The sequence below is a fragment of the Cryptomeria japonica genome, chromosome 10, assembly GCF_030272615.1.
Source record: "Cryptomeria japonica chromosome 10, Sugi_1.0, whole genome shotgun sequence".
In the NCBI taxonomy this organism is placed as follows: Eukaryota; Viridiplantae; Streptophyta; class Pinopsida; order Cupressales; family Cupressaceae; genus Cryptomeria; species Cryptomeria japonica.
Genome location: NC_081414.1, coordinates 651,121,269 through 651,140,887, shown reverse-complemented (window position 1 = coordinate 651,140,887; position 19,619 = coordinate 651,121,269). Strand labels below are relative to the sequence as shown.

The window sequence follows — 19,619 nt, the reverse complement described above, 5'->3', positions numbered from 1 at the left end:
TTCTCCCTAAGTTCCTCCTCTAGAGTGAAATAAAGCAACTGAATAAGAGTTTGGGCTATTGAGAATTTTGGATCGATGATAAGCATAGAATTATTTATAAGGTTTCCGGCCTCAGCACAGAGGGATTGCACATCACTGAGAAATCTTAACACCGATTGCAAAGATGGGCAGAGTTGCTTTACCTTTTCCCAATGAGAAACATAAAGCTCCGTCAGCATGGTGGAGAAGTCTGGGGCAATCGGCTGAGGGGTTGGGATGCTCATTAATCAAGATATCTCATTATCTTTCCCAACTGTTTCTTGTTGGACCTGCTGGATTTTGTTTTGCTCAATAGCCACCTGATTTTCGAAAGCTAAGATTTTTGCTTCTTCGGTCTTGATGGTCTGTTGCAACTGGAATGTATGATTCTGCTCCTACTGCAGAAGAGTTTCCAATTCTAAAACACGTTTACCAGATTGCTCGAGACTTGCTTCTTTTTCTTTCAGTTCAGCTTCGAAAGTCATCCTCTCATCTGTCCGTGACACCTGAGCTTCACTCAGTTGACGGGCATAACCTTCTTTGAGAAGGATTTCTTCGCGCAATTGCATCTGAACCTGGGCGACATCCCTGGAAGCGGCCTTCAGTCATTGTATCTCAGAATCTTTACCTTGCGCTTCCTTCAGGGCTAATTTCTTGTCACTTCTTGACCTTTTAGTTGGGAACCAACACTGTTGAGGGCCGACTGCAACTTTCCTTTTTTTGTGTTTGCTTGAGCTAGCAGGCTTTGCAGACGATTGATCTCTGATACTCGAGCGTTATCTTCCTTTCTTTGTTGGGAAAGAGAATTGCAGAGACTAGCATTTTTTGCTTGGAGCTTTTCTAAATGATGACTCTTTTTAATAAAGTCTGTGGACACTGCTTTAGAAGTTTCTTCCATCATCCCAACCTTATGAGATGTCGTGGTGCTTTGGAGACGAACGCCCATTGCTTGTAACTCATAATCATCAGGCCTCATCTGGGATTCTAGCTTGTCAACCTTGGGAACTAGATTTGCAAAGTAAAGGCAATCTCTTTGCTCACTGAAATGGGTCTGCAGGCGAGGATGAGAGCGACAAGCACCTTCCTTCTCCTTCCTCTTATTTGCCTTATTCAAACCAATGGTTTGATTATAAACAGTCTGCTGCTGGAAATTATCCGGGTGATCGATGGCTTAACCTACGAAAATTGTACTAGGAGGGACAACGAAAGGGAAATGTGAAAAAGGGGCAGCGAAGGAGGATTGGACAGGATGAGTCACCACCAGTGGGGGACAAAAGGGGAACTCACTAATGGGAAGGAACTGGCGGACAACGCAACCATACTCTAGGGGGAAAACTCTTCGAAACCTAGCCTGCACGACATAGGGACTGCTTCTGATATGGGCGACTGAAAAGTTGTAGGTATGGGGGTTCCGACCAGGAGATGAGCGGAAGTCTGTGCAAGCACATCTTGGGGGTTAATTGTCATACCCGCAGGGGCCAACGTAAGAGCAGTAGGGACTGAGGTTTGCATGATAAGCATGAGAGCAGCTGCAAGAACATCCAGAGAATGGGAAGAAGGGAAAAAGGGATGTACCTGATTGGTCGAAGGCTGCAACGACTAAAGATCTATTGATGCTGTCGTTGATGTATTAGGTGCAATCTCTTCTGACCCATTGAGATATGGCTTCTTCTTTGGGGGGCCCTTAGAGGACTACTTCTCAGACCGCCTCTTACTAGACTATGAACGAGGTCTGCGAGTTGCACTGTCTAGAGAAGGAGGGATTTCTGGCTCTGGCTCCTGCCCTTCGGTACTTATAATCTCAACTTCCTGCTGAATAGCCATCTCAGGAGATGAGTCCCCACGAGGAACTGTCACCTGTCTCATCGTCAGATTTATTTACTTTACTCCATTCTTGCTCGAAACGCTTGTCCAGGTGTGCATTTCCAAGGCTAGTTCTAAGCTGATTCACTTCCTGACGATAGACCCAAAAAAATTTCCTCTTCTTTTTGGGCCAGGATAAAGCTTTCATGCTTTCTAACAATGCCTGAGGAATTGGCTTTGCGGGGTTGACTCTTTGCACTGGGGAATAAAATTTTAACCACGAGGGGCAATCCAAAATAGGAAAATCATTGGGACCCACATATTTGCTCGGGTCATCAACCCGGGGGTTGGTACGTTCCACCCATGAGTCTTGAGGCTCATGCTTCATAGAGTTTTTCCTTTTGCTCAAGCAGCCATTAGGGTCGTAACTCCACAGGTCATCAATTACTATGAAACCCAGCTACACTAGCTTTGAAGTCAAGGTTTCCTCAACTACCTTTCTTCTTACTAGGGTAATTAGGTCAATGACCTTGTTATCCTCTATGATGGAAGTATCGTGCTTCCCAGCTCCAATTGCTTGCTCGACCCTTACCAGTTGCCTTGCCATTTCCAGAGCTAAGGTTCTATCGGTCACGTGAGTAGGTAGCCGGAATGGCTCTTCAGAGAAACCATGCACGCAGATGAAAGAGAAATTCGAGCCCATGAACCAGTCGCAAGGAGGGCGTTCATTCTGCATCTAGTTCATTTGGACCTGTAAGAAACGGGCAAGAGGCTCATTAGGAATCACTCCAAAATCTTTGAGTACAGGGGCCAAGAACAAGTCAGAAAACTGATAGGAGTCATAAGAGGCCAGCAACAGAGGCGTTCAATAAGATACCGACAATACACTTCCCGTCTCATCGAAAGTGGACAAGTGCATGAACTGTGCGAAAAATGCTTCATTTTGATGCAGAAGTAGGTGCACCAATATTGAAGAGAACCTGAAACATCACAGTTGTTGGAATTCGGATAACTGCTTGACCATGGCCTTAACGATAGTCGCGGAGAAGTTGAAGTGAAAAGGTTCCCTTTGCTTCCTGCATTTAAAAAGAAAGCCCATCATGGAAGCTGTGATATTCTAGTCGCTATCATGACCACACAACCAAGCCAGGGTAGATGAAATATCTCTAAGGTCCTCTTGTTTCAGATCGTTATATGACAAAGGAAACTTTGGAGGCCCTGCTGATAAACTCTGGTTGAGGGCATTCTGACATAAAGTTAATGCGTCTCTCTTGGTGCTCCAGAATTCCTCCATGGATCTCTCCGAGAAAACCTCAGTATTCTCCAAGATTGGAGAGCAGAGCATTTCCCTAATGGCCTCTGGAGATATGATCAGTTTCAAGTGCGAGCCGCTAACAGAAAATGAGGTAAGATCAAAAGTCTCTGCACAGGCAGCTACAAGTTCAGGACAGTAGGGAACTGTGGGGACCAAAGATTGGGGAGCACCACTCTTCCACAAACACACCACGATGGAATGAGGGTCATTTCTGTGATGCAAAATCCTTGAACAGGCGGCCTCTCTGAGGTTTTTGGGCTGCTTTCGGATCTCAGACTCATAGATGTTTTCTAAGAAATATAGAACAACTGACGGGTTCTAGGTTGTCGCTTTCTTTTTGGCCTTTGTCTTTGTATAATCCTTCTTTGATGGGATGGCATGAGAAGAGTAAGATAGTTCCTCAAAAATATCAACCCAAAAACCCCTAGAAGCGGCTTTCGCGGATGAAGCCTCTGAATCCATCAAGGCGACAATCGGCCTTTCCTAGACTGCTATTAGACTAAAGATTGAGGATGGAAACCTACGCGTCGTCTTCTGGCCTAACTCCTTGGCAACAAAATGAATAGATTGATGACCAGGAGAAACTTTGAGCTTTTAAATGCATGACATGCCTTGTTTTTCACGAAAGCTAAGGCTCGGCTGACACGCGCACCAACTAAAATGTTGCTGCGATCAACTTCCATGAATGAGGGGAGTCATCATTCCCACTTTCCCAAAAACTACTTGATTGTGATGGCGTTCCTCGGGAAAAGTACCTTGGGCCAAATCTTTCTTTAATTGAGGAGATCAGCTAGGGATAATGGTCGCGTGAGCCGAAACGGGCTGGCAGAGCTGGCTCATTTAAAGGGGGGGATATCTAAAAGTATGTATGGCTCTCTGTTTCCATCCATTCTTTTTTTGAAGTGACTGACTAGACGTCGATATCTTGGAAATAATCCCATTCGCATCAGGCGAATTAATAGAGGTGTGATAGAGACATTAAAATGGGGCAAGGGTGAGCTCAAGTTGCCGATTGCTTATTTGCCAAGATTTTTGCTATAAATATGTCTTTTCAGACATTTTTTCATCATAATGCGAGTTATAACGACAGAGTTTCTGAAGAAATGGATACTCCAGTTCGGCTCGTCAGCAGAAGGGCGCAAGTCACTTTCCTAGGGAATATATCAGACCGGAGACTGCAAGGGATGACGAGAAGGAAAAATAAATTAATAATTGCTGCCATCAAATGGGTACTTGGGGAAGATTTCATTGGTAATCTAGACCGATACCGGGTGAATACAGATATCTACTCGTGCTTCGTGGCTTCTTTGCTAGACTGCGGCCAATCTGGGCTACTTACAACGTAGCTGATGCAAGCCCTCTTTCCTTTAGACTATCTGGGGGGCCTTGAAGATGTAGTTGTGTATCATGTACCTTTCCTCGGACTCCCTATGGCATCTAACTTAGAGTGCATCATCTTTCAGAATGAAGAAGTGAGGTGGCATCCAATTATTAATGGCTTGAAAACCATGTCATTGTCCTCCCATAGGTACCGTGTCGAGCTAGCTGTCAAGTTTCTTCTGCGAGTGCATATGATGGTCTCTATTCTAGAAGGCACGGAATGGTATACTAGTTTCAAGGACTATATCTTCCCAAGAGTCCTATTGCCTGATCAGCCTCCTAACTTGGTGGTTATATTCATGCACGGGGAGCCTGAGAGTTCTTCTAGTTCAGAATGGCTAGGAGAAGAAGGGGACTCCGATACTAAGGAGGAGGATACTGAGACTAGCCTCTGAGTCCTTGGCAAAGCGCGACTTGTGCTGGAACTGATAGATGTAAACAAGATAGAGGCTGAGGGCCCACACATTTTGTAATAGTACGAGAAATACTTATTATAATGATTTTTCTTTTTCTTTATCTAGTCTCTCTTTCCTTTTGGCGCTGAGCTGAAAATAATTAAAATAAATACACACCACACATATGCACATAATATACACTATTTACATGGAAAAGGGGAAGGACCCTTAATAATAAGGCTTAAGATGAAAACCGTTAACCGAGATGGCGAGGGAGTCTCCATTCATGTCCTCTAACTCAAAGGCGTTGAAACCTTTACATCCTATGATGCGGAAATGACCCTCCCATAGGCAGTCGAACTTGGTGTGTTAACCTGGCTTTGTTGTTCTCTCATTGTACTTTAGAACAAGGTCTCCAAGGGTGAATATAACATCAAAGCTCTTTTTACTATCAAACCATCTTTTTATGACCTTTTGCCTATCCTGGAGAGCTGTGAAGGTGGCCTCCCTCGCTTCCTCTAACTCCATAATCTCTGCTAGCCTTACAACCATCGGGCCATTTTCGACGATATCCATATATTTTAGCAACTGTAATGCCGAGATTTCCAGTGATAGAGGAAAAAATGCATCTTTCCCATATACCAGCTTGTACGGGGAACTCTTGAGAATCTGCTTGGGTGTTATGTGGTCGGCCCATAATGCACTCCTTAGGTGATGGTGCCACTCCCTCTTATATTCCACGCCTATCCTCTTGATAAGTCGGATCAGGTTCTTGTTAGTAGATTCCACCAGACCGTTCCCTTGGGGGTAATAGTTAGAGGATGTTTTGAGATAAATACCTCTGCTAAGAGCGAACTGCGTGATTTGCGAGCTAGTGAATGCGCGAGCGTTATCAGATATAACAGTTTTTGGGGGACCGTACCAGCAAGTCAGTTCTTCCAGGAAAGATAGCACCTCGTTTTCAGATGAATTCCGCAGGGGAACGACTTTAGACCATCTGGTGAAATAGTCTGTGGCGGTCAGGATCCATTTATGTCCGGCTGAGCTTAGGGGATTAATCATTCCGACAAAATCGAGTCCCCATTGAGCAAAAGGTTCTTCAACTGACACAGGCCTGAGCAACATGGCCGCTTTCTTACCCCTCCCCGTGTAATATTGGCATTCTTTACATCCTCTTACTAGAGCGTGTACATCTTTGAACATGGATGGCCAAAAGTATCCAACTTGAGTAATTTTGATTTCAGTTGTTGGGGGGGAGAAATGACCTCCCAAGGGGCCGTAGTGAAATTCTTGGAGAATTTTATCAGCTTGGCCTTGATCTACAAATCAGAGTAGGACTCCGTCGAAATTCCTTTTGAAAAGAATTTCATTTATGAGGCGAAAATCGCTGTTTTGGAGTCAATAGAATCTCCTCTTGGCCGGAGGGAGATTTTTGAGAAAGGTCCCTGTCTTCATGAAATTTTTCCTTTTGTCAATCCAATTTCTGCTGGGGGTGTCAGGCATAAACATAACCGTCTCTTCTGGGATGGTTTCGAAGACACGGGATTCACCATCCTGCACTATATACTCACATAAACCTCTCTCGCGGACTAGCTTTGTGGGCCTAATGTCAACATCATATTCTAAGATCTTAGTGATCCAATTCGCTCTTTTTTCTGTGATGTCGCCCTCCATAATGTATTCTCTTACTGCGGAGTGAGCTACATACACTGTGGTCTTGTTGCAGGCAATGAAATGCCAGAATTTTTTCAGTCATTTTATGGCAGCTAAGGCTTGTTTTTCCACAAATTTATAGCGGAGCTCATAATATTTCAAAGTTTTTGAATGGAAGGTGATAGGGTGCTCTCCTCCTTTTTGGGTGTCTTTTTGAGTTAGGACGATGGCAATACTATGCTAACCGGAATAGACATACATTATGAAATCTTTTGGCATGACCAGATTAGATAATACTGGGACTGAACAAATGACATGCTTTATTTGGTTGAAGGCGTTTTTGGCTTCAGCGGTCCATTTGAAATGTACATCCTTCTTAAGCATGAGGGTGATAGGTCTTATTATCCCAGCGAAGTCGGAAATGAAACGACTAACAAAATTAACTTTTCCCAAAAATGACTTCACTCCCTTTTTGTTGACCGGAAGGGGGAGCTCTTTGATAGCCTTGACCCGATCAGGGTTGATAGAGATGCCTTCTTTAGAAACTATATGTCCCAGCAACTTCCCTTGGGGAACCCCAAAAATACACTTTTTTGGGTTCAAGGAGATCCCAAATTCCAAACATTTTTGCAGGACTAACTCAAGATGATCAAAATGATCCTCTTGGTTTAGAAAACATGGTTAGGTCATCTAAATATATTAAGATAATCTTATTTATTAGCTCTTTGAAAGCCAGATCCATGGCCCTTTGGAAAGTGGCCCCAGTGTTTGACAAGCCGAAGGGCATCTTTTGATATGCAAACGTGCCCCACTTGGTGGTAAAAGTGGTCTTGTGTTGATCCTCCATTTTGACACTTACCTGATTATATCCTGAGAAACCATCGAGCATAGAAAACATTTATGATCTAGCTACAATGCTTAATAATTGCTCCATTGACGACAGGGGATAATGATCCTTGAGTGATGCACGATTCAGGTCCCGAAAGTCCACACAGAGCCGAATGTCCCAATTCTTTTTCCTCACTGGGACCAGATTGGATACCCATGTACTGTGTTTTATAGGATAAATAATCCTTGACTCGATCAATTTCTTCAACTCCTGAGCCATGAGGGATTCGATCTTAGGATTAAGAGGCCTCTGTTTTTGTCAGACTAGTTTAGCTTCATTTGTGAGTTTGATGGTGTGTTGAATGACGCTGGGATCATAACCTTTTAGATCATCATAAGACCAAGCCATGATGCCTTCATATTCATCACAGTATCGAGCCAATTTCGTCCTATCTTCGACGGAAACACCTTTGCCCACTTTGAGGATTCTTCCGCGTCCCACTGACATTTCAATGTAATCTCCTTTGTCCACTATGAGCTTCCGCTTATCCTTCTTAACATCCTCATGATAAAACAAATTCTCCAAGGTGATCAGATCGTTGGGGAGCTTGTTGGATTTTAGCTAGATAATCTGGTCTCTGTAAGCCTCTTTAATCCTAGGTTGCAGGTGATCAACAAATTCTCCCAAGCTTTGAATAAACAGAGTAATCTGCTCATCGCTTTCAAATACCTGCCAATATGTATTATTATTAGGAATAGCCGGGTGGACCACCATATTGACTATTGAATTGCCGGCCAAGAGGTCTACAACTGGATCAAAATGAGCCCCTATGGTTGCCATGTGATCAACTTCGGTATTTAGTGTCCGGGGAATGCTGGTGATATTGAAAGCATCAAAACTTTCTATTAAATCCCAGACTCTGGAGCGGTAGGATCTCATACAGACATGCTTGGCACTGGATATCCCTCGGACTTGATGTACTACTAATTCGGAATCACCGAAAACTTTAAGCTTCTTGATGCCCATTTTTTCGGCCATGTTCAGGCCTTGAATTAGCCCTTCGTACTCTACTTCATTATTCGAACATACAAACTGTAATCGGAAAGACCTTCGAATCAAATCGCCCATCGGAGGAGTGAGACAAACTCCGGCCCTGGAGCCCATTTTGCATTTGGTGCCATCAAAGTGTACGGTCCATAGTGTCGAAGACAGCTGATCTTTGGAGAAAGGATCTTTGGTGAGTTTTGGGATTGGCTGATCCTCTTCAAAAATGCAATAAGTTCCTAGGCCGGTGGCATGGTAATTAGAGAAGGGATCAGAGTTTATGAACACATTTAGGAAGGCTTCTTGTTCGGGTGGGATTTCCCCAGTCACTTCTTTGTCTTCTAACAGTTCTACCACCTTTTGCTCATCATGGGTTATAGAGGTGTGAGGAGGCTCGAAATTAATCAAGGCTTGGTTAGTTATATGCTCGGTGTGAAGAGGTTTTGAAAAGATATTCATCTTAGCGTCGTGTCAGGTACGGAGAATCAGGTGAGACCAATCCAGGGACATATAAGTCTTGAGACAAACAGAGTCCAAAGATGGGAGGGATGTCGATGACCACTACTTCTTGGGATACTGTTATACTTGGACATACAAATAAGGTCAAAGGGAGGCTTTTGATGAGACCTATCATCTGGACTTTGTTCCCGTCGAGCTGCATTACCCCTTTACTTAAAGGGTCATACTTAATGTTTAATACTTCAGTAATCTGCTTAGGCATGACCATGGTGCTAGCACTGGAGTCTATCATGGAGTTATGCAAAAGTTTGTTTCCAACTATCAGGGTGAGGTAAAAAGGATTTGTCTTAGGTTTACCTTCTCCTTGTGCAGTGGAGGGTGAGCCTTCATTTGTCAAAGCAGCAGGGGAGCATGCCTTGTTAACTGCTGAGTGGCGATCCATTCCATTCGTCTGAGAGGGTGGTGGAGCTACTGCGGCTGTATCCTTTTGATCATGGGACAATGCCTCCCTTAGTTAGCTTTTCTGCTCTGGTATACTCATGAGGTCCCAGAAAGAGACATGGGCTGGAGCTTTCTTCAACTAATCTACTACATCTAACGCTGGGGGCATGGAAACTCTAGGCTCTTTCGGTTTTTAAGGGATGAATTCCTTCCTGGGATAGGCGAAAACGATGACTGGTGGTTCCAGAGGTTTGTTTACGGGTATTGACCTTATATTACTGGCATCCTCCCCGGTCAAGCACCTTTTAGAGCGAAGGTTGTAGTCTGAATGCACCATAGGGGTCCCATTTTTTGAAGTTCTTTCCTCAATAGTTAGTACTGTATCGTCATCCTCCATCCATGAAAAAAGTGCGTGATCAGGGGCGATTTCCGCTTCTTGTTGTAATGACATTCCTTGCATCTGAGCAACAAAAGCCGCATTATCCATGCCCGAGGATGTATATGCGGATTCATCTGGTATTATACCTGAGTTCCTTTGTTCCGCGACCTTTTGTTGCAGATTACCCCTTGGGAAATTCTTCGGGGTATGAGCATTGTTGCATGGAAAACACCAAGAATTGGCATCGTTCGCCAAATTATTCTGACCCACAGTCAATTCTCTACCGCCGTTCGGGTGGATGGCCTGCAATGGATTAGGGACGGGGACTATTTTGCCATTTGGTGGGGTATTTTTCTCAGCTCGATAATTAGGATGTTGATAGGGGGGTCTGTTTCCTTGGAAATTTTGCTGAAAAGGAGGTTTGGTAGGAGAGACCTGAGCCCTTTTTAGGTTGACGATTTCATTAGAGAAAGATCTTAAGAGATTTTTCATATCATTGACCTCAGTAGCCAGAGAGGTGGAATGGATGGTATTTTGAGGAGTGGGCAATGAATACATAGATTATGGAGCATAAGTGCTTGGGGCGACTTCCTCCATTACTTGGGTAGACATTTCGGGGAATACTGGCATTGTAGGGCGAGGTGCGAGCTTTCCAGCGTCGATAAGGTTATTTTTCAGCTTGAACTGCTAAGTCGAAAGATTGCGGAAGAGTGTTACCCCCTAAGGATTGGATCATTATTGATATATCAGAATTGAAAGCTTTTAGATAAAATACGAAGGCCATATCTGCCAGGGGGTGGGCGGGCAATGGTATCCTTTGCCAGGTTCGCTGGAATCTTAGGTTGAAATCAGTTAAGGCCTCCTTGGGAGCTCTTTTGATCATAATGAGTTGGTGCATGAGGGATGATCTGTCAGCTTTGTCTGAGAATCTCTGAAAGAAGCGATCTCCCAACTGATACCAGTCCCCTATGGTACTAGGGCCTAGAGATCTAAACTAGTCCAGAGCTTTTCCTTTGAAAGAAGCTACGAGCAATCGCAAAGCCACGTTTTGCTCGGTGATGCTGTGTACGGTACAAATAGTAGCTACGTCTTGCAAATGTTCTCTAGGGGTTTTGTGACATTCTCTCATGAATTTGGGAACAACTTTCAGCGTGGCTGCCGAAATGGCTCCCCAAACTACGGTGGAACTAGGGGGATGAGAGGTCTACCATTGTCCTAGGTCACAAAATTTCGAGGGGGAATTTGGGCCATTGCAAGGTATATGATGGTGGGGGAACCCTGTGGAAGTGAAACGGAGGCGGAATGGACGGTCACCAATGGAGGGAAAAGAAGATGGGGATTTAGGGCCGTTTGACTCCTGGTGACGGGCCTATGACTCATAAACTAGCTGGGATGTGTTGTTTTTGTTTTGTTAAAGGTAATGGTCCCACCGGGCGTGCTAGAAAAAGAACTGTTGACTCTAAATTTTGCTTTGGGGACGAACAACCTTATGGGAAATTAAGTGTTGGGGGACCGACTCGCGTAAAGAAACACTGAATGACCTCCAGAGTTGAGAAACCGACTCTTCCTTGAGTTTTGAGGAAAGGGAGAGGAAACAAATACTTTTTAAGAAAATGAGATGCTAAATACTTAGGCGATGCTCCATATCATTAATAGGAAATGAACCAACATAAATCAAAGAATATTTGCAACTTCTATAAGCATCTGAGCCAAAGACATAATCAAAACTACAACCAAATTTGCCTAAAAACATAAGGGACACATTCATCACGCATTCACTAGATAACAAGTATAGAAAAACATAGTTTAATCAGTGAAGTCTTAGACAAAATATTCCTAAAGTCTGTCGGAATTTTCAACAACAATAGCACAGAAAACACTATAAACAGTAAGCTAAGAAAGACATCATAAAGGCCACAGGCACAATCTGAATAATCTTCTTATAATAAATCCCAAATAGTTTTTTTAAGGCTGGAAACGAAAAAAAACTCCTACTTAGCAAATTAGATTGTTCTTCTCCTTGTCCTAAAATATCCTCTTTGTTGCAACCGAGAAAATCCCCCCTTAAATACGCCACTGCTTCTAAAAACAGCTCTCCTGAAAATCCAAAACTGGCACAACCTCCTTGGAACAGAAAAACATGGCGTGTCACAACAGAGGCCACACCCAACAAAACAAACCCTGCAACTCAAACTTTTCCTTTAATGGCCTGGAGGTACCCAGAACTGAATTGTTTCTGTCAAAAGAGAAACGACTGCGGAAAAGGGGACCGCTACGAGGAAATCGCTTGCAAACTACGCAAACAAGTGGGCCCGCCTAGAAGAACAGTAAATGAGCATTGCCATTTGTCACCCCCGCACTGCTTCAAAAACATGACACCAAAGAAGAACCGAGGGAGCAACGTTGGGCCACCAAGTGTCACGCATGCTCATCCCCGCTGGCTAAAGAAAAAAAACAACAATCACAACTGGGCCCGCCAAGAACTTACATCGAGGAAAATAAAGGTGAACAAGACTTATAAGTTGTCTTAGATGATTTCAAAGTGAATGAATGAATGTCTTTAAATATAACAACGTAGTGCATAAAACAATCGAATTAAGCATGTTAGATCATTTCACAACAACTGGTGAAAAGATTAGCAAATTATACATTTAAATTTTGATTTTTAAAACTTCAAGGTTCATGTCCACAATTGCAAAAAGTGATGTAGATTTTTAAATACACACTCATGAATCTAATCAATGGTGATTAATAATGGATCTAAGGATTGCAATCAATCTTTCAAATGAATAATGCTAAAACTGACTTATGATAATGTCTTAAACCAAATTCACAAAGAAAAAAAATTCATGATCAATAAAAGATCTACCAATTGCAATCAATCTTTCAAATAAATAATGATAAAATTGACATATGATAATGTCCTAAACCAAATTCACACAAAAAAATCTTTTTAACTAACCATTACATTAAAAACACTAATTAAAATCAACCTATTTCATTAAAAAGAATATTTCTTAATAATAATAATTGAGCCACCTACACACTTCAAAAGTCAAACTCAATAATCTAAGAAATTAAAATAGTGACATTAAAATAGTCATTTATGGTCCCCCATACGTAAATGAAACCTATAGAATATGGTAATGTGGGCACTTATGTTTTATTCATGAGCACCTCATGTTGATGTTGATTAAAGACACACCTAATCAATTTCTTTATTAAAATAATTAAAAATAATAATATCAAGATTTGCAGAATACATCTTCAACGTATTTATTAATTAATTAAGAATCAGAACAACTTTTTAAATTTCAATTAATTAATTAAACTGCATAGACATAGAGCCTGACGTCCTTGCAAACTTCTTCAAACTTTGAAACCATCTACCTTTAGTTTTACCCGCTTCAGCAGGTCACATCATTTCACATGAGACTCACAAATTTCTAGGCTTATTAAACAAATATACCTAGACGATTTTATTCCCTTACACCACGTTTTTCCCACTACTAAGCGATCTCGTGGGACCCAGTTTAGCTTTTTATTTCGCCGTTGTGTGGATTTGGTCCATAAGTTATCATGAACTTCTGGTTCATCGCATTAATCCTACTTTCAGGAACAAACTGGTTTGTGCAGCGGAACAGAAAGAAGGTCAGTTGATTTTAAATCTCTTATATTTTTTCTCCATCAAGGAGAAGACATTCGTTGGATCTTTTCGCTGTTTGCAGGTTCTCTCATGGGCAATAGCCTTTTCATTGCTTTTTCTCCCTACTCAAGCTCTATATTTGATTTTCTGATAAGGGTTTGGAAATTTTCATGGAGATTGTCAAATTCTATTTGGGTTATCTGCAAAATCTCTTTTTCTTTCATGTAGTGATTAGGCAGGGTTAGATTTCCCGGGAAGGATCTCAAAAAGTGAAATATTAATTTGTATATATGTTTATTATGGGTCGTGCCAGATCTTCCTATTTACAAAGATTTTGTAGCGGGAGCTGCTATAATGGGAGCGATCGATTTGGAGAAGCAATTTGCATTTTATGGAGCTTATCACAGTGACAAGACTAATATCCTTATCCATACCATATTTGTGTGGCCAATTTTTTTCACTGCGCTAGTATTGGAATCTTTCACCCCTGCTTTTGGTCCGCTGCCCATCGCACCAGGAACCTTCCCCTTCCAGGAGTATATGGTACTGAATATGGGTTTTGTGACAGCTGTTTTATATGCTCTGTTTTATATTATGATGGATAAGAAAGCAGGCACAATAGCAGGAGTCATCTGCCTTCTTTGCTGGGTTAGCAGCAATGCCCTTGCTCAGAGATTGGGGTTTTCCTTAGCGTGGAAGGTAAGTTATTTTTCAATCCATGGATTTCAATGTTTTGTTGGGAATTGCCTATACAGGGCTTTGACAAGATAGTTCAGTTGTATTTAATAATTAAAATTAAAAAACAGAATATAATTGTATTTAATAATTAAAATTAAAAAACAGAATATAATTGTACTTTGATTTTTAATTTAATTATTAAATGTAAATAAATTGTCTTTTGATGCTGCATAGACAGCTCCGTTTTGTCGACTTTGGAGATAATCTGTTTTCATACAACAGAGCAAGTTATCAAATTCTGTACGAAACAGTTTATAGATTATAAATATGAAAGAAATAAAAGTTAAAGAACACTGAAATGATATTGTAAATTGTGTATTTAGAAGTATATTAATTTTGAATATATAAAAAGTTTAAAGAATAAAAATAAAATTTTGTAGAGTTTTTAATTAATACTCAGGCACCATCTTTTATCATTTATTTGTAATAAATTAATTGTGATTTTTAAATAAATTTTTAAAAATCTAATTCAATTGATTAATGTTACATGGATCTAATTTTTAAGAATCAATGTTTCATTTGGCACTCATTGCATTTAGAGTGAAGTATATTGGAAATAGTTATGTGGCCGGCAGAATGGACTCTTTTCTGTTATTTATTAATTAAATTAAAAATCACAATACAGTTGATTTGTGATTTTTAATTTAAATAATAAATAACAGAGAACTGTCTAATTGAATCCATTCGGATTCATTCTGTCGGCTGGATAGATATTACCAAGGCACCATCCCAATACTACTTCCTAATACGACTATGACTCAAACGTGTTCAATCATATAGTTTCTTCAATATCGCTTCGTTTGCCACTCCAATTTCAAAACCTTCAAAAGTATTGTGCCTTATAAAATTGCTTTTATTCGGTGAGGAGGGAGAACATGTGGATTAGTTTTTCTTGTTATGGAGGACTTTCGCAGTTTATAAAATGTGGATTGTTCAGGAATTTCAAAATTGGGCTTCATTTTTTAAAAACTTTGCAATTGACAATTGTGGGCACAGTGCTATCTATGTATATAAGCCTCTTTTTAGTGTAACCAAGCTCCAATTGTGGTATACCAAGGTTGGAAATGCATGCAGTGCAAAACGGCTGCTTAGTTGCTCTTGTAAATCTTGATCAGGAACCTTAAGCTTTCATTTGTAGGGTTTTTATGTGGTGAAGAGAAATTGTTGTGGCAGGACTATTTTTCTCAACCTAGTTTTAGCTTCGAAATTGAGCACAGATTAGGGTGATACTGATTCTCAGGATTTTGGCAGTGAAATGCTGAATCTTTCTGTACTTACCATGCATAACGATGTGGAGACTAATAGTAGTAAGCCAATCTTAAGAAAATTAGATCTTTACATGTCTAGGAGTAATTTGTCTTCCAGGTCATCAAACTGAATTTGGATCCAGTGTCCATTGGATAATGGTTGCCGTTGTGCCCGCAAAAATTAGGCATTTCACTAGGAATAGGCAGATAAAGTACAATAAGCATTTGGGTATTCTTATTTATCTTTGAAGATTGATCGGTGCTTTATCCTTGTCAGGTGGTCCTTGTTTCTCAGTTGGTTTGCTGGACAGGTCAATTCATAGGACATGGAGTTTTTGAGGTACTCTACTGTAAATTCATAGCCCCATTAATTACTTTTACAGGTATGAATTAGAATCTCATTTATTGTTTTGCAGAAGCGAGCACCTGCACTTTTGGATAATCTTGTTCAAGCTTTCTTAATGGCTCCATTTTTTGTCCTGCTTGAGGTAACTTCAATTGTCTTTGCATGAGTATTTTATTCACATTTAGTCATTGACCGAAGAAATTTTAGAAAGGTTTTGTAGTCAGAAGTAGATGTCTAAAGTGGCACACCATTTTTGCTTTGATTCAGACCCTCCAAAAGTTCTGTAATTATGAACCTTATCCTGGTTTCAAGAAGAGCGTACAGGCAAAAGTGCAAGCAAATATAAAGGAATGGAGATTGAAGAAGCAGAAAAAATCTGCATAATTGGCTTGCCTATTAAACTTTAGCAGACTTCCTAGTTAATATCAAACATGCTTTATGAATTTATTTATTTTCAAAGTAAATTTATCCATCACTATTGTTGTTAGTGTTGATGTGCAATTGTACATATTGCTGAGAGATATAATTGTACAGTGATAAATTAGGAAGGAAAATTGATTGCAATAAAATAGTTTCACCCATGCACACATTTAATTTTAAATGAATTAATTAATCTCATGTTTCATATATAGTGCGATCTGCAGACAGTTCAAGCAGCAAGAAAAACTTGTATAGTTGGCTTGCCAATTGGACTTAAGCAGAGACTACTTGGTCAATAAGAAGCATGCTGTATGAATCTCTTCTCGAAGCAGATTCATCCATTCAGTTGAGTTTTGTCATTATTAGTACTTTTTTCTGTTTTGCAATTCGACATGTTTCTTACTGATATAACTGAAAAGTGATAAATTCAGAAAGACGATTACTTGCAATGAAATTATTACTCTTAGTTCCATATTCAATTTCAACAGAATAAATGAATGTCATGTTTCATTTATCGTGAAATCTGCAGACAGTTTCCATATTAAATTTTATTGCACTTATTGATGCCATGTTTCATTTATTGTTAAATCTGCAGACAGTTAAATTTTATTGTACCTACTGAGTCTGTAATGAATGGCACTTTCTGCCAAAAAATTGTCTTTAAGGCTACATACAGACCACTCATAAGGTCCATTATGCAAATCGGAAAGTGTAAGCATAATGTACACGTAGTGGAGTTTGTCTAAATAAAATGTTGATCATTTGATGCTTCTTTTTTGCACAGATGCCTGACATAACCCCTACCAGTGCTGTTTCATTCCCAGCAATTCTATTTGTACACTTAAAACAATCCACACCAAGAACTTAAACCATCAAGTCACTCCAAGTATTGTCTATGCATGCTTTGAATTTTTATATTTTCATTTTTGGTTCGCTGTTACTCAACACAGATCAAATGCTACTGTTTTCAAGTTCCTTAAGTGACCTTGTGAAGTTTATTTTCCTTTCTGCATTAAAAATAGTTTAGTTGGGGAATATCTCTTAACGAGGGCTGTATATTGATTAGACTTGCTGAGGTACTGGGTGTCTAATTTTACCATCCTCTCACTGTATGTTAGGAGCTCTTGGTCTGTTCTTATTACCCAACCGGCAAATGGCCTTCAAAAATCAGCCAAGGAAATTTCACTCGTATAATTGGTAAATTTATCTACCTTGGAATAGATAAACTATACCTTAGTGAACTTGAAGTTAGGTAATGAGTTCTATCTTAAACTGTAATTTAACAATTTCGGAAATATGTGGTGGTGGAACAAAATACACCTACACATGGTCAGATATATTTGTTCAGCTGTCACGGTGGAAACCAACACCAAAAGCTACTTTTTCTAGTGAGATTAGTAGTTAGTCTAATGTTTTGTTCTTTATGGTGGTAGCAGAAATTATGCAAAGCATGGCCCACGTGGGTCCTTCTGAGGACTGTTTTGAAGAAACTCTGAAAAACGAGGAAGTCATAGTAGTTGTGGAGATCACCTCTCCAATACATAGGAGCCCTGATAAAGGAAAAGTATCTCTACAGTTTTCAAGAACAAACCAAAGAGTATGATAATGAATCGTAGAGTATGATTTAAAATGTTTGAAAAAAATACAGTGAAATCTAAAAGTTTTCAAATTCAACTCATCATAAAAAACAACAAATTTTTTAAATGCTTGTGATATCTGAAAAAATTGTTAATTTCAAGTTTTGTCAAAAGATCTAATAGGATCACAAAAAGGATGCTGGCACAGAATCTCTTCAACCTAGATTCTTCAGCCTACGTTGATCAATTCAACCTGCTGCCTTCTAGAAATTCACCCTGCCATCTAATCCAAGATTAGATCATCATGTCTCTTTTTGGTCCCTATGTAGAATAGTGGGCCCTAAGAGCAATCCAAACTCGCTAAAGCAAACAATAATGTATTTTATCTGGAGGAAGAATTGTAGGAATGGAGAGTTCCACATGCAAAGGAGGATAAAATAATTCAAATAGACCCTCTTTCGAATCTTTCCATGTTCGCACTCCCCAATCCTCCAAAGATGCATTGAATGGTGCTATTTTCTAAGACAAGTTGGACATGTGAATGTGGGGCTAAGGGACAAATGGCAATACATCTGAAAATAAATGAACATTGGAACCCTCTAATTTGTTGTCATGCCCTTCTGAACTGTTAATGTAATTTTATTCTTCTTCTTTGAAAAAAAACAAACAAACATTGGAAACCAAACTTCAAGCCATTACTGGTGTTGTTTTGGAAGCTTCCCAATTTGTATGGTTTGTTTTGGAGGGAGCAATTTATTTCTTGTGGCTTGACGCAACTTTGCAAATGAAATTGAATTTATAAAATTCTGTAAAGGAAATATACAAGAGCAAAGGAACTTGTTACGTGATTTTTTCACTGGCCTAGGTTGTCAAACAAATTTTCCAGTCAATCTTTTCGTAGGAGAAATTCAGAGCCTTTATTCTATTATTCTAGAATCAAACTTCTTGGAGGTAGAGAGTACATGGTTATTTGGTTATTGTGGTCAGAAATAAATACCTCGTACCCAACGACTTTATCAAATTCCCCATAAATTTTCTTCACAACACCACAATGACAGCCAGGTATATTTAAAAAATGAGGCTATGTTATTGTGATTTCCAAGAAGTTGCTCAAAACTCTTTTGGGCTCACATGTTTATAAAGGTTGGTATACAACCCTAGTTATTTGAAGATGAGGGATATTATTTCCCTAATCGATTTGAAATGGTGCCTAAGTAAAGCCAAATCAGTAGTCTAGTTGAGGGAAAATACAAACATGAATGAATAGAGATGAAGTTCAAGATCGTCATCCCTATTTTCTACTAGACGACATTAGATTATAAGAGTGAAATATTCTGAGATATGGAGGGCATATGCTGAAGGAAAATGGGAACATGAAGATCTAGAACAACCACAATTTGATAACTTACCTAAAAGAATATAAGTCAATTTGACAACTTACCTAAAAGAATATGAGTCAATTTGACAACTTACCTAAAAGAATATGAGTCAATACACAAAGAATTTGAAGCGTCTAGATAAGCAAAGAAAGCAAAAGCTAACACAGGAACAAAGACTTAAAAGATTACTTAAGTTAGCCAAAATTTGCAAGAGGGCCCTTAGTGAGCAAAAACTAGAGAAAAAACTTGAGCCAAAGGCTAAACAAAAATAAGAGTAAAAGCATGTAGGAGGATTTTCAAGACCTTAAGCTTGGGGATGATGAGGCCATAATTTGTCTCATCTCAAATATTAAAGCAACTCCTTTTTTTTTATACACATCTTTTGCTTGAAGGTGGAATTAAAGATTAGTTTTAGGATTCATAGCTTTATACCTATCTTGTGCTTGAAGGTGGAATTAAGATTAGTTTTATGGGCTATGTATATGTGAATTTAGTTATAAAAGTAACTAATGATTAAAATGTTATATAGCTAACATTCTACTTAGTCAAA

The 19,619-nt window shown here is 39.8% G+C and overlaps 1 protein-coding gene across 2 annotated transcripts; it reads left to right on the top strand.

Moving 5' to 3' along the window:
• The first annotated feature begins 13,212 nt into the window (after positions 1-13,212).
• Positions 13,213-16,463, top strand: LOC131073375 (2-hydroxy-palmitic acid dioxygenase mpo1). 2 transcript variants are annotated; one of them, XM_058009797.2, is made up of 5 exons: positions 13,213-13,367; positions 13,676-14,061; positions 15,625-15,687; positions 15,764-15,835; positions 15,961-16,463. In XM_058009797.2, exons 2-5 carry the CDS (start codon positions 13,717-13,719, stop codon positions 16,075-16,077), a joined length of 597 nt encoding a protein of 198 aa, XP_057865780.2. In that variant the 5' UTR covers positions 13,213-13,367; positions 13,676-13,716; the 3' UTR covers positions 16,078-16,463. The 2 variants fall into 2 exon arrangements, with proteins under 2 accessions (XP_057865780.2, XP_057865781.2); XM_058009798.2 differs by having other exon boundaries at positions 13,292-13,444.
• The last annotated feature ends 3,156 nt before the right edge of the window (positions 16,464-19,619 follow it).